Source organism: Triticum aestivum, chromosome 5B (assembly GCF_018294505.1).
Source record: "Triticum aestivum cultivar Chinese Spring chromosome 5B, IWGSC CS RefSeq v2.1, whole genome shotgun sequence".
Lineage (NCBI taxonomy): Eukaryota > Viridiplantae > Streptophyta > Magnoliopsida > Poales > Poaceae > Triticum > Triticum aestivum.
The window spans coordinates 694,020,750-694,034,589 of NC_057807.1; the positions used below are offsets into that span (position 1 = coordinate 694,020,750).

The window sequence follows — 13,840 nt, forward strand, 5'->3', positions numbered from 1 at the left end:
TAGCAGCCAAGACCGACGGAAGAGAGACAACAGAGGAGTACCTCCAAATCCAACAAGGAGGAGGAGCTCCGCGCTGCAACTGACTTCTATCGATGACTGACTGCCCATGCAGTCGAGCGCATCGACCAGCCTCACCACCCATGAGCATCGCCTGCCGCGAAGTCGCTACTGCCACACCTACTGGGGCCGCCGCCCAGAGCACGTAACCCTCCATGTGAGGGCGGAGCGACGAGATCTTCGCCCCCACCGTCATCAGTGCTTGCATGGGTGGCAGCGATGGAGGAGAGGATGGGGAGGTGACATCAGAAGGCGAAACCTAGTCGCCTGACAGGATGACGCGAGGGCCAAATTTTTTTTTGCTACAACAACTTGTTAATGCAGCTGAAAAAGCAATTAGTTCACGAATTGAAGACCGTTCGTGTTTAATCCCTCCTCCTATCCTCTGGATCCCGCATGGCCGGCCGAGCTTGGTGTTCAATGCAAGTGATCTGCCACAGAGAGAATGTTTCATGTGGCCATGTTTCACGCTTTTAATATTGCCAAATTGCATTGCTTTTAGATATTGTACTACTACATCATTAGCAGAGTTGGACTAATTTAATTCTCCTGTTTTCTTCTGATGATTAGAGTACGTGTGAAAAAGATCCGTCTCACGCCATTTCCCCCTGTTTTTTGTTGAGATACAGGTGGTTGGTTGGGTTGGAGCAGCAGAGAGGCCGACTGTTTAACCTCACCAAAATCCTATTATCAAATTGCTGGTGTACATTACATTCAGATCAGATGAGATCATGATCGAGGTTGCCCTTTTCATTTTGCACAAGCATAAATAAGGTGGAAAGGGGGCCCCTCAAGAATCTCAAAAGCAGGCAGGCTTATTTCCCTTCTCCATCCATTGTTTTTTTTTCTGAATTATTCAACCTGCACGCGGCTCATGGCTGTACGTCCGCGTCACGCTGGACCTGCCGCACAAACATTTTACTCGCGCACCATGACACGCCCGGAGCATTGCCCTGTTATCTGAAAAATCCGGCCCATTTGCTTTATGGAAATCCTATTATCAAATTACTAGTGTAGTAGTAATTTAGAAGGATAAAGATTTTGTAGGAAAAAAATCTTTTAAAACTTTTGGCTTGTACAGATGAATTTCGTACGATATAAACCAATCCTTCTTTCAAAGAAGGAAAAACTTAGCCTAGACCCAATGAAAAAGTTCCTATCATATGAATGAAATGACAACCCTTTCTCTATAGAACTAAGACACCTATTCTCATGATATTTCTATCCTATGAACCAAAGAAGCCTTCATATGATTCATACTTGTTTCGGTTTCTTAATGAAGATTCTCTGCGATAACTTTTTAGCCGCGTGCGTCCTCGGATGCAGAGACCGGGAGAGTTCAACCATAATCTCAAGTCACGTGGTCACACTTTTACAAGCTTTTTTTTACGGGACTTCGTCAAGAGAGGGTAGGGTGCTCATGTGATTTCATAATAAAAATTAAACTTGGTCCAATTTATATGAGAAACTAGGTCAAAACCCACACTTCCACAACGAATTGACGCACCCCACCCGCACCCGCACCCGCCCAAAAGGATGACACACCAAAAAGAGGCCGGAGGAGAGACATCTCTTTTCTTTGTGTGCGTGCTGCATCCACTAGCGAAATGATGGCGCCAAATCCAAATCATCCACCCCTTTTGAAAGGAATTTTAACGTAATTGATGTGCACGTCCCAGCCCCAGCACCAGCAGGCAGCAACAAGAAAAAAGAAACCCCCATGGGAAAAAGCAATTAGTCCACACGAAGATCGTCGTTCCTGATTGATCTCCATGATACCATGCTACCAAAATTAACCTATTTGATTGATGATGCCCTGTCTCCGTCTCTCTGCTTTCTGTCTTTCTCTCTCACCAAACTCTGCTCCGCGTGCACTGCCTATAAGACACGCCGGGCCAAGAACGCAACACCATTCTGCCTGCATCTTTCTTTCTCCTTATCTCATCATCTGTACCCTCCGTAGTGTTCGTATCAATCTCCAGCTCCGGCTCCGATGAAGGACCGACGCGGCGGCGCTGGATTCCCCTTCTCCATCGGCTGCATGTCGCAGTCCGCCGTGGCCGTCGCCGACCCGCTCGGTAAGAAGCCACCAGCACCGGCGCCGCAGCCGCAGGCCGACAACCCTTCTTCCTCCACCACGACGACGGCCACCGCACAGGGTATGTACTTCCTGATCGCAATTCATACGGAGATCCATGCCACATACTAACAGCAAGCAGAACATCCATTTCAGAGAGAGGCGCCGGAGAAGAAAGCAGCGAGGACAAGGCGAGAACCGCGGCGGCGGCGGCGGCAGGGACCGTCACGGCCGGGGTGCAGCGGCTGCTCAGGGGAATCAAGACCTTCTTCGCGGCGTACGACGTCGATGAAGAGGAGGACGAGGAGGAGCAGGAGATCGTGATCGGGTACCCCACCGACGTGCAGCACGTCGGGCACATCGGCTGGGACGGCATCAACAAGGTGGGCGGCATGGGCGTGGGCGTGGGCATGGCCGGCGCCTTCTCCCTGCCATCCTCCCTCTCCCTCCGCCAGCTCGAGACCGCCATGGACCCCGGCGCCGCAACCACCACCTGCATCAACTGACCAATCTCTGCTGCCATTGCCACGCTCCTCGAGCTCGAGAAACCACCATCACTAGTGCTAGTAAAAAACAAGTTTGATCTCATCTTTTAGTTCTTCCACGTGCTTGCTGATGATTGATAATTACCTTGTCATTTGGTAAAACTTCTTTTTTAACTTTGGACGAGATAAGAAGCATATGCATAGGATTGTGTATATTATGTGGAGTGGAGTTGTGTACATACTTGGTAGATTGTCGGAGCTTCAGCTTGTTTCAACATCTCTACTGGCCATGGGGCCCCTCTCTTCTACTCTACTTTTCCATTGAAGTTGCTCTTAAACCAGATGGTAAAATCTTGTCAGGAGTGATGATGATTAATTGCTGCTGCTGCTGCTACTGGTACAATAATAGTCGTGCAAATCATTCAAGTCTTCATGTCTGTTGGACTACATGCATGCCGCCATGCGTGCTCGCATCTAGTACTACTACCAGTACTGCATAATGGTTAAGACCAATTAACTCGTTTGTTCATCATAGACCTAGCAAAGGGCAAAGCTAGATGCCTAGATGGTACTACATGCAGTACTGCCAGTGGGACACTTGTCCCAAGGAAATGAAAAATAATCTTTTGCAGTCCATGAGTGCAGAATCATGGTAAAATCTGCTTTCAGCTTAGACAAGGAACAAAAAATTCAGCAAAGTCAAACGTCTACCGGATCAAAATTCAGATAATTCAACAGTAGACAGTATAAAGTAGAGTGTTCACATGGAAGCCAGTCCTACAAAAATGCAAATTAAAACCACTTTTGATAGTGTAATTCACACACTAATCACTACTTCTATGTGTGAATCCGTGGCCACTGAGCCGAGCTGATGCGCTCCTTAATCAGTCAATGTCACCAACCACTGATTAACAATGTTGACACTGTATCTTTGTAATAAGAAACAGTGATGTGCCACTACTACTACTGTTGGAACGTGACTCACTACTTAGCTTCTTTATTATCATGGTGGGCACTGGGCACTTAATCCCACTTCAAGTTCAAGACAAATTAGCAGCATGCAGGCCTCGGTCTGAATCAGAGCACACGCAACGGGGAACAGACCTTTGATGTGATGCTTCGTTGCTAACAGTTTTATTAATTGCGATTAGTACGTACTACTAGTTGTTCAGTACGGCAGTTAACTGGATTCGAGCGACAGCTCGGTTCATCAGCTAGCCAGTGTGACTTGTTCAGAATATCAACAGTAAGAACACATTTTTTTCGATAAAATTGTAGCATATTATTATTATGAGAAACTCCGCCTATGTCTTCTAGGCATAGCCGGTCCCAAGCCCGGGTAAAGGAGGAGGGTGGTGATAGGCTTGGCGAGCCAACGTAAAAACTAGCCAGTCCCATAGGTATGAAACCCATTTGAGCGAGAATAGTACTAGGATGGGTGACCTCCTAGGAAGTCCTCGTGAAAGGGTTTCATATCTAAGGGTTGTGATAGGCTTGGCGAGCCAACGTAAAAACTAGCCAGTCTTTTGGGTATGAAACCCATTTGGGCGAGAGTAGTACTAGGATGGGTGACCTCCTGGGAAGTCCTCGTGAAAGGGTTTCATATCTAGCCTACCCCAACTTGTTTGGGATAAAAGGCTTCGTAAGTAAGTAAGTATAGTATTATTATTATGAGACAAAACAGGCATGTTTAAAAAATAAATGATGCAAGTGTTTCGATTCACCCATTTCTAGGAGGTCTTCACATGATCTGTGGCTTATTCATGGCCTAGAATAGGTAAACATGACCCGACCCCACCTGCCATGATTGGTGGCATGCTTGTTTATCATAACAGGGTTTGATTATCGCGAAAGATCAGTTCAAATCTTGTTCTTTTATGTGCTTAATTAACAGGGAAGGAAACAAGCAGAACAGTGGGGGCAGAGTGTTAGCTACCAGGTCCTTATTGTTTAAGGTGAGCTTTGTTTCTGGCAGAAAGCCAGCCCGTGACAAACCTAACTGCACCATCATCATCAATTTATCATCATCACATTACTTTCCTGGTTGGTGATTGCAATGTATGAGTTGATTAGTCCCTTAATCTAATTCTCTCAACCAAAATCTACTGCTTTGGTCACTGTTTCGAGCCCCACGTTTTGGTGGAGGCCTTAGTTTGGAAGTATTGTCAGTATAGCCTCTTCTTCTTGCACAAATAAAGAAATGGTGGTTACATTTGCAATGATGCATTAGATGATAAAATCTTTCGGTACACGTTCAGTGGAATATTTAATGAATTCTTGAGTTGATGTGGGACTTACAGAAGCAGCTAGAGTACCTGCTTGGGCAACCTTGCAACATACTTCTGGGAAACCTTGAAAAGGTGTACAAACTGCAGCGGATGGTCGAGCTCGGAGTCACAGCCGATGCAGATTGGGCGCGCCGTTCTGCAGAGAACCAAAGGGGGTTAAGCTGGAAAAGAAAGGAAAACACAGGAACTGTTACTTGGTGGCTAATTTTCCTCTTTTCTTGAAGAGAGCTATGGACAAAAGCAGCATATCATTACATTCCAAGGCACTTCACAGGAAAAGGTTGCCACTTCAGTGGTTTATGCTTCATACTCACAGGAGGCCACATGCCATAGACCCTACTTATATTTTGGCATCCTCTTGTAGCTTGACAGCTAGCTCTTTCTTCACGAGATGTATTCTCAATGTCTGGCCAAGCAGGCAGTCAGTTGTTCCGTTAGACGAGTTTTGTCCATATCTGTCAGAAAAGAAGCCTCTGCTTGGGCTGATGCGCGCTTATCGTCCCTCATACTATACAGAAGCATCATGATTCGTGAGCCCGTGAACCATCGAAATATCTCTGCCACATAGTTATCTTGAAATGGCAGAATAATCATCACAAGTTGCATACCATGATTGAGTTGAGTTCACCATCAGCTGCTCCACTGATTGTCATGCCCTGGTCTCTGACGTTTATTAAGTAAGACAGCGAATCCTGAGTTACGACCTCACCGGGTATCAGCACAGGGATACCTGGTGGATACGGGCAGATAAGCTCACCACAAATCTCCCCAAGGCTGTCCTCCATGCACACTCTTCTTTTCTTTGTAAAGAAGGCCTCTCTTGGAGTCAGCTTGACAGAGAACTTATCCAATGGGCTACAAACATAGTTATGCTTACTAAATCTCGATCCGTTTGCAGATATGTATTTATCTGAGAGATGCTTTGCACACTGTACAAGTTTTTGAACATCTTGCCTTCTGGTCCCTAAGTTGACTGCAAACGTCACCGCCTGTGTTCCGACAAGCTCACATACAATTTGATGCTCTTCCAAAATGTCATCTGCCTCGTATCCAGATAAATGTAGATCTGAAGCACTTAGTGTGACACGCAAAGGATCAATGGCAGGGAAGTCAGAAGCAAAGCATGACAAGTCCAGGACAGATAACCCCGGGATTACCATCAGCTGATCTCTTGTTTCTAAAGCCATAGCCACCGGTTCATCAAAAGATTTAGCGTTCTCGCTCAACTGAGCTCTTGCAGCATCTAATGATGACAGTAGGAGGTAACTTGGGCTTGAGCTCTGGAGCAACTGGAGGCATTGGCTCACTTTATCTGCATCAACCAGACCTCCAGCCATGTGAAGCATCGAGGACTGTGTAAGAGAGTTCAGAACCTTGTGCGTGGATTGCACAGCTAAGTCAGCACCTTGCTCTATCGCCGTGCTTGGAAAACTGTGATGGAACCTGAAGTGCGCACCATGAGCCTCATCAACTATAACCGGAATGTGTAAAGGATGGCAAACATCGACGATACATTGCACATCGCTGCATATGCCATGGTAGGTCGGCGAAGTAACAAGAACAGCACCTACTTTCTTGTCATCCTTCTCAAGCTCCTTCAGTGCTTTATCCACCTGTGACGGCGTAATACCACCAGCAATGTCCCATGCAGAATTGTACTCTGGTACTATATACTTAGGCACAGCACCGGACAGAACCAGGGCAGAGATCACTGAGATGTGACAGTTTCGAGGCACAACAATGTAGTCACCATGGCAGCAGGTGGCCATCACCGCGGCCTGGATTCCGCAGGTACTCCCATTGACCAGGAACCATGTTTTAGATGACCCAAAGAGTTGAGCTGCCTGGTTCTGAGCATCCAAAATCACACCATTAGGGTAGAAGAGGTCGTCGAGTTCGGGTAGCTCGGGCAAGTCATGTGAAAACGCGCCCGCGCCAATAAGGTCCAACATCGAAGAAGGAGCAGCTTTCCCTCGGTTGTGTCCAGGGAAGTGAAAACAGGACACGTCTTGGGCTGCAGTTGATTTCAGTGCCTGAACCAGAGGGGCGGTAGCACCTTGGACAGGTGCTGAAGGTTGAGCAAGCGTAGGTTCAGTTTCAGATATTCTTGGCGTGGTCCGTGAAGTGTCACACCGTGCTATGGCATGTCGTCTGGGTGATTCCTGCAAGACCAAAGAAACTTTGGATTGGCACATGGGATAGAAGAAGGTGGAGATGAACATAGTAGGCTGAATCCATTAGCATGGTCGATCAAAGATTGCAAAGTAGATACTGTATGCATGCTGTAATCATGACCAATGCCAGACAACGCAAATTCGACAGCATCTTCCGTTAAGCTGTGTTCAGAAGTAAGTACTGACGCATTAATTCATCAGTTGGAACACTCTAGCTAGAACAGAGCTCACCGGCTCCCACGCGGTCATGCGCCTGCCCGGTTCAGCTCATGGCGGCACTCAGAAGCGCCGGCGGCCACCTTCTGTATCCCATCATTGCCTGCCGGCGCCGCGCCTCCACGCTCCACCCACCCCCTAGCCACGTGAGCACATCGCGCCCCCTTGTGCACTTACAGTAGCAGCATATCGCCGTCGACTGTGCCGGTGGAGCGTCGTGCCGGAGCAGCCGTCCGACCCGGCCGGCGTTTGCGGCTGCACTGCTTCCTTTCTTTGTTTTTTGGGGGGAAGGCTGCTCTGTTTTCTGGTATGTGTAGCTGAGAGGCGGAGGCCGGCGTGGGGGTGCGCGGATGCGGCAAACGCCACAAGGGAAGGAGACGAGCAATTCGACGAACAGGTTGCGGGCACTAGAGTAGAAGGCACTGAGACAATAACCAGAACCATAGTGGAGCGAAGAAGGCGGGAGGGAGGTGTAGGTGAGGAGTTTACCGTCCGTGGAGAGATAGGCGCGCGCGGGGAGCGGAGGGCCGGAGGAGGCGCCATGCTTCTGCTGCTGCTGGGAGGAAGAAGAAGCATGGACATGGTCGTCTGCGCGTGGTCGAAGCAGAGTGACGTGCGGGAAGGAGGAGTGTAATCTGATCTGGTGTGTATATGGGCCTCCATGGACAAGCCAGCCTTTGGGCCGTCACACCGCTGGGCCAGACTACAAGGTAACTCACTCAAAAAGAAAAGAAAGAAGTATACTTTTCACCCTCAAATCCCCTCCAATGTTTCTCAAAAAAAAAAAATCCCCTCCAATGGAGCCATTACACCCTCAACTCGAATTTGGTATGATTTCAACCCTAAACATGTCAAAACCGGGTTAATCTAGCCCTGAGTGGTTTCATGCCACATCAAAAGTGGTTTTGCATGTGGTTTCAGCTATTTTGACAATAACTAAGCAATGGCGTGGCCAATCATCAATGCTCAGTGTCCACGGGCGATACTGTCCTGCACGGCTTCTACCTGCAGCTCAATGAGCAAGAGGCCAACGACATAGTGGGCATGAATGGCGTCTTGGCCGTGAACCCCGACATAAGTGGTTTATGGACGCCGCTGCGGCTCCGACGTGAGCTCACCCTCGCTTGGCGATGGCTCCGTTGACCACACGCGGAACAACGTCGCCATCAACACATTCTCTGCGGTGGAGCATAACGTCCTGGTGTCATGCTATGTCGGGAACGTCGAGCCTGGGAGCTCGATACTCTCCTACGTGACGGCCTGGATCACCACCGTGGGCACGGACACCCTTGATCATAACTTTCCGGCGTGACCGGAACCACACCGGCATGTCTGAGAAGCAGTGCCATCCGCGAGCTACAGCCACATGCCGTATAGGCTGTGCAGACTGTACATGGCGCTGGACACAATCCAGGGCATCTACTTGCATGTAGTTCACGATGGCGCTAGTGCCATGCGCGCGACATGGAGGTGGACAGCAGCAGCGACTTACTGAACATGCCGTGCGAGAGGAACGATGTATAGCGTTAGTGCGCTAGAGCACTGGTCTAGCTCGCCTTTATCACGATCTATGGTGGCAATCGGGCCAGCGGAGGAGGCAGTGATGGCAATGTACGCTAGAGGAAGCAATACAAGCAGGAGGATGAAGGTGAGGATGTCGTTGTGGAAGAGGTACGGAGTTAATTTCCCGAGCAACTGCCACCTCAACGCCATGTCACCAAAACATCAGTGCCTAATCACCACCATGCGCTGCAAAACCACTTTCGTTGTGGTATGAGACCACTCAGGGCTTGATTAATCCGGTTTTGACATGTTTAGGGTTGAAATCATGCCAAATTCGAGTTGAGGGGGTTATGGCTCCATTGGATGGGATTTGGGGGTGAAAAGTATACTTCTTTCAAAAGAAAAACAAGAGAAAATACTCACTGGTGAAATTTTCAAAAAAGAATTCCAAGTTTATTCATGGATATACCATGTGACACATGTGCTAAGCAATCCAAACTACTAAAAAAAATTATATCTAGTTTGCCCTTGTCATCTAGTAGCGTTCTCAGTTTCGCTAATGGCCTCCACCTCTAGAGTCCACGTATCAATCTGCCCGGCCTTTTGAGAATTCTCACCGACAGCGATGTAGCCAACGGCAGGGTGATCCAAGGGCACCAACGTGTTCAGGAAGACGTCGCGGACCCAGGAGAGGTGGAGGTAGTCGTCTGCGTTGGCGGAATCGACAAAGGTGTTGGAACCGTACGACGACACTACGGGAATTGGCACAGACAAAAGTGGAATTAATGGCAAAGTTAGCTTTAGGGAATCTTGGAGGGGCCAGGAATATAAGAAATCAAGAGGCAAGATGACAGCTATGGAGAGTTACGATGATGGCCGAGGAAGAGTTCTATGGCCCAAGACAAGCTCGGAGATGAGGATTTGGTGGCACAAGCACACGATTGAGGGAGATAAGCGAGTGGGGCGAGGTCGAACGGGCTCAGGGATCACAATGAACTGAGCGCACGACGGACTCAAGCTGCACTGGCGAAGCTACATGGCAATCTTTGGGGGAGTTGTCACTTTTGCAAGCTAAGCCCCACGTAAATTTTTTTAATGGCTTTAACAAACACTGCCCCCCCCCCCCCCCACCCCACTCCGTGTTGTACTAAGCAATACCACTGTCGAGGAGGGTAATGCAGAGTGGGGGATGGTCGCTCGCCGTTGGGCCAGACTAGAAGGTAACTCTCTCAGAAAGAAAAACAAGAGCACTCAAAGAGAAAAGACTCATTGATGAAAATTTATTTTTTGTCCAAGTTTATTCATGGATGTCTAATTTTCCCTAGTCATCTAGCGTTCTCAGTTTCACTAACGGCCTCCACCACTAGAGTCCATGTATTAATCTACCCGACCATTCGAGAATTCTCCCCGAGGGTGATGTAGTCGACGACAAGGTGATCCAAGGGCACTGACGTGTTCAAGAAGACGTTGTGGAGCCAGGAGAGGTGGAAGTAGTCGTCGACATTGGCGGAATCGACAAAGGCTTTGGAACCGTACGACCGCACTACGGGAATTGGCCCAAGTCGAAGGCTCGCACAACCAAAACTAAAATTAACGACAGAGTTAGCTTTAGGGGATCTAGAGGGCCCAGGAATATAAGAAAAATCGAGAGGTAGGATGCCATCTTAGGAGAGTTACGGTGATGGCCGAGGCAGAGTTCCATGGACCAAGGCAAGCTCAGAGATGAGGACTTGGTGGCACAAGTACATGATTGAGGGAGATATGTGAATGGGTGAGGTCGAACGGGCTCGGGGGTGGCCTATTTATAGGACGCAATGCGTTCATAATGAACTGAGCGCACGATGCACTCAAGGTCTTTGGGGGGGGGGGAGTGTTGTCATTTCTGTAAGTAAGCCCCCACGTAAAAAATCTCATGGTTTTTACAAACGGGGGGGGGGGGGGGGGGCACCCCGAGTTGTACTAAGCTTTGTCACTGTTGAGGAGGGTAATGCAGAGTGGGGGATGGTCGCACATGGGAGCGGGTGATTTGGGGGAATATTTTTGACGCGATAGGAGCGAGCCAAAGGGGCTGCATGGAGGGGGCCATGCGCTACAGCGTCTGACGAAGATGGGGAACTAGCAGGCCAGGGAGGGGTGAGTTTGTTTCTTATTTGTTTTTATGTATTTTTTGGGGGGTTTTAGTTTTTTAAATTATATTTTTTACTTTATTTTTTAAACACATGTCGACTTTTTTAGTACACATGGTACATTTTTGTATACAAGGGAAATACTTTTTGTGATACATGTTGAATTTTTTAATACATGACGGACATTACTTCTAATACACGTTTTTTTAATACATGTTAAAAAAATTCCAATACATATTGATATTTTTTTGAATGGTAAGAAATATTTATTAAATTATATGAATATATGCTTACATTGTATAAACATTTTAAAAAATGTCATGATTTTTTTGAATGATACGAAACATGTTTTACAAAAATTATGTAACCATTTTTTGCCTTGTATAAACATTTTTAAAAAATTCCATGAACATTTTTTTAAACATGTGACCATTTTTTTGGAATGGTACAAATAAAGCCATGCGGACATTTTATATATGCGGTGAATGTTTAAAAAATGTAAGTAAATTATTTATATTGATTTTTTGAAATATCAAAAAATGTGAAAATGATTTTAAAAAGTAACAAAACTAACAAACTGCCCTCACGTTGGTTGCAATTAGTGGGCCAGCCCGAGACAATGTCACTAGAGGTGAGGGCTCCCTGCGCCTCACGAGTAAGCTAGACACAGACGCCCGGGAGACATTGAATCAACCACAACATGCGAGGGATGGTCGGCAGGGTCCAACTCATATGGTGGCGCCACCAGTTGGATATGCCAAAGTCCATGTAGATGCGGGCCTTGCTTGATCAAGCATCGGGGGCTCTGTGACAACGGTTTGCTTGGATTCAAATGAAAATTATCTAGGCTCGTCTGCATTGGTGAACTATGGTGTTTGAGATGTGGTTACTCTCGAAATAATTTCTTGCAGGGAAGCACTATCTTTGGCCGAGGATCATTTTCTCCATGACATTGTGATTGCCACGGATTCAAAGCAAGTTGTAAGGGACATCCAGAAGGGAAGCATCAGGTTGCATAGTCAAATTATTGCTGAAATCAAATTTTAATTGTGATTTTCTTTTGAGGGTCCTGCATCGAATATTGAAGCCCATTCGCTTGCCAAATTTTCTCATTCTTTAGGACAGGGGCGCCACATTGGACCCCATGATCTTATTTGCATTCCAAACATTGTGAACATTGAGTAGTAAAGAATTGAGGTTTCTCAAAAGAAAAAGCTTTCTTGATTTTTTTTCTCAAATACCAAAATTGATCTTGAATTTTAAAAAATGTTCTCGAATATTTAAAATATTGTCCAATAAAAAATTCTTGAAGTTTAAAAATGTAAAAACTGTTATCACATTCAAAATAATTATGCAGTTTAATAAATATTATTGATTAAAAAAATTGAGAACATTTTTTAGAAACAAAAGGAAAATGAAAAATGAAAAAAATGAAAAGATGAAAAGGGAAAGAGAAACAGAAACAGAAAAAATAACCAAAAAGTAAAAAAAATGTTAGAGAAAAAACAGTGGAATTTCATCAAAAATCAAATTTTATTTGGCTAGTTGCAATGTGCAATGTGGAAAAACTATGTTGCAATGTGCATAGGTGTTTGTGCGTACACGGTCAGTTGTTGTCACCTGAACTTAGAACCACCAGCTCCTTGGAAATCCCTCCTATGACTATCCTCTTCAGAAACCTCTTCAAATTGCACGACCCAATGCAGCAATGCTGCAAGGAACATTCTTGTGAGAAGCTGCACTGCATGCCCCCCCAACTTGGCGAACAGGGAAGGGAAAATTTACCTTTAGTTTATTCACAGGGAAGATCTCACTGGAATCTTGTTCCATAATTTGTTTTGTGTCAGAAAAATAGTTCATGTCCCCCGCAAAAAAAAAGAAAGAAAAATAGTCCATGTTTAATTAGCCTCTGACAAACTACGCCTACTTCTGTATAAATATAGAACTGACAATCGTTAGGCAGACAGGTCTGGGTGGTGTAGTTGGTTATCACGTTAGTCTCACACACTAAAGGTCCCCAGTTCGAACCTGGGCTCAGACATCTACTTTTTTTTTGAAATTGTATTTGCACTTGCAGATACTCTTACAGAAAACCTATCTATTTTAACTTTGCAGCAAACTTTGCTTCACCTTTTGAACAAAATTGAGGTAATACTAATAACCTGCATTTGTTCCAGAACATTTGTTAAATAGTAGTGATAAAGATGCGCATTGGACAAAAAAGTTGTCAAATACAACAACTCATGGTAGATAACTGTTTCATAAATAAAACACAACAAAAGATATGTAAAACTTTGCTTGCAACCATGATCGTTCATTGAGGAAGACTATTTATTTTGTAAACCTCTTCTACCATTAAAATAAATATGGGGAGAGCATAAATTATATTATATTTATTTATGCTGGGCCCACCTCTCGTTGGATCCGCACCTTGGTGCTGATCCCCGTGGCGCCACTTCTGGGTCGCCGGAGGCACGGCTCTGCGTGCGTGAGGAGCGTTGGAAAGGGGGCCGTCGCCACCATTTAAATTGAGAGCTCTCGATATTAGATTCTTTTGCGTGGCAACCCCGGCAGTGTAATCCTAGATCCTCCAATGGTCACTTTCTTCATGAGATGTATCCTCAATGTTCGGCCAAATAATAATTCACTCACAGGTCTCAGGAAAGTACTAACTCGCTAGCCGCCGCTATGTACACAGGTCAAATCATGTCAACACCGAATTCTGATCCGTGGCGTACTCCCTCCGTAAACTAATATAAGAGCATTTAGATCACTAAACTAATTTATGAAGTGAGTAATTCACAATATAGCACTGAACCTTCATCTACTGTTGGAACGTGACTCCTTGCTTAGCCTCTTAATTATTATAGGCATTTGACCCAACTTCAAGTTCCAGACAGATTAGCAGCCCTGA

At 46.1% G+C, this 13,840-nt stretch overlaps 2 protein-coding genes and 1 non-coding gene across 4 annotated transcripts; 2 read left to right on the plus strand and 1 right to left on the minus strand.

Moving 5' to 3' along the window:
* Positions 1 to 1,700: 1,700 nt before the first annotated feature.
* Positions 1,701 to 2,960, plus strand: LOC123114303 (CRIB domain-containing protein RIC4). The gene is made up of 2 exons (XM_044535733.1): positions 1,701 to 2,216; positions 2,291 to 2,960. The coding sequence occupies exons 1-2, from the start codon at positions 2,051 to 2,053 to the stop codon at positions 2,638 to 2,640; spliced, it is 516 nt and encodes a 171-aa protein (XP_044391668.1). The 5' UTR covers positions 1,701 to 2,050; the 3' UTR covers positions 2,641 to 2,960.
* Positions 2,961 to 4,812: 1,852 nt separating this feature from the next.
* On the minus strand, positions 4,813 to 7,911 carry LOC123114302 (arginine decarboxylase). 2 transcript variants are annotated; one of them, XM_044535732.1, is made up of 4 exons: positions 7,787 to 7,911; positions 5,516 to 7,069; positions 5,163 to 5,415; positions 4,813 to 5,043 (listed from the first exon to the last, which is right to left on the minus strand). In XM_044535732.1, exons 1-3 carry the CDS (start codon positions 7,877 to 7,879, stop codon positions 5,401 to 5,403), a joined length of 1,662 nt encoding a protein of 553 aa, XP_044391667.1. In that variant the 5' UTR covers positions 7,880 to 7,911; the 3' UTR covers positions 4,813 to 5,043; positions 5,163 to 5,400. The 2 variants fall into 2 exon arrangements, with proteins under 2 accessions (XP_044391667.1, XP_044391666.1); XM_044535731.1 differs by having other exon boundaries at positions 5,163 to 7,069.
* Positions 7,912 to 12,893: 4,982 nt separating this feature from the next.
* On the plus strand, positions 12,894 to 12,967 carry TRNAV-CAC (transfer RNA valine (anticodon CAC)). The gene has a single exon. It is a non-coding gene; the product is annotated as a tRNA-Val (tRNA).
* The last annotated feature ends 873 nt before the right edge of the window (positions 12,968 to 13,840 follow it).

Bases quoted from the DNA above. Each gene is read 5' to 3' on its own strand.
- LOC123114303 (XM_044535733.1), top strand. From the start codon at position 2,051: ATGAAGGACCGACGCGGCGGCGCTGGATTCCCCTTCTCCATCGGCTGC. The intron at 2,217-2,290 runs GTATGTACTTCC...CATCCATTTCAG, and splicing joins GACGACGGCCACCGCACAGG to AGAGAGGCGCCGGAGAAGAA.
- LOC123114302 (XM_044535732.1), bottom strand. From the start codon at position 7,879: ATGTCCATGCTTCTTCTTCCTCCCAGCAGCAGCAGAAGCATGGCGCCT. The intron at 7,070-7,786 runs GTAAACTCCTCA...TTGGTCTTGCAG, and splicing joins CGCCTATCTCTCCACGGACG to GAATCACCCAGACGACATGC.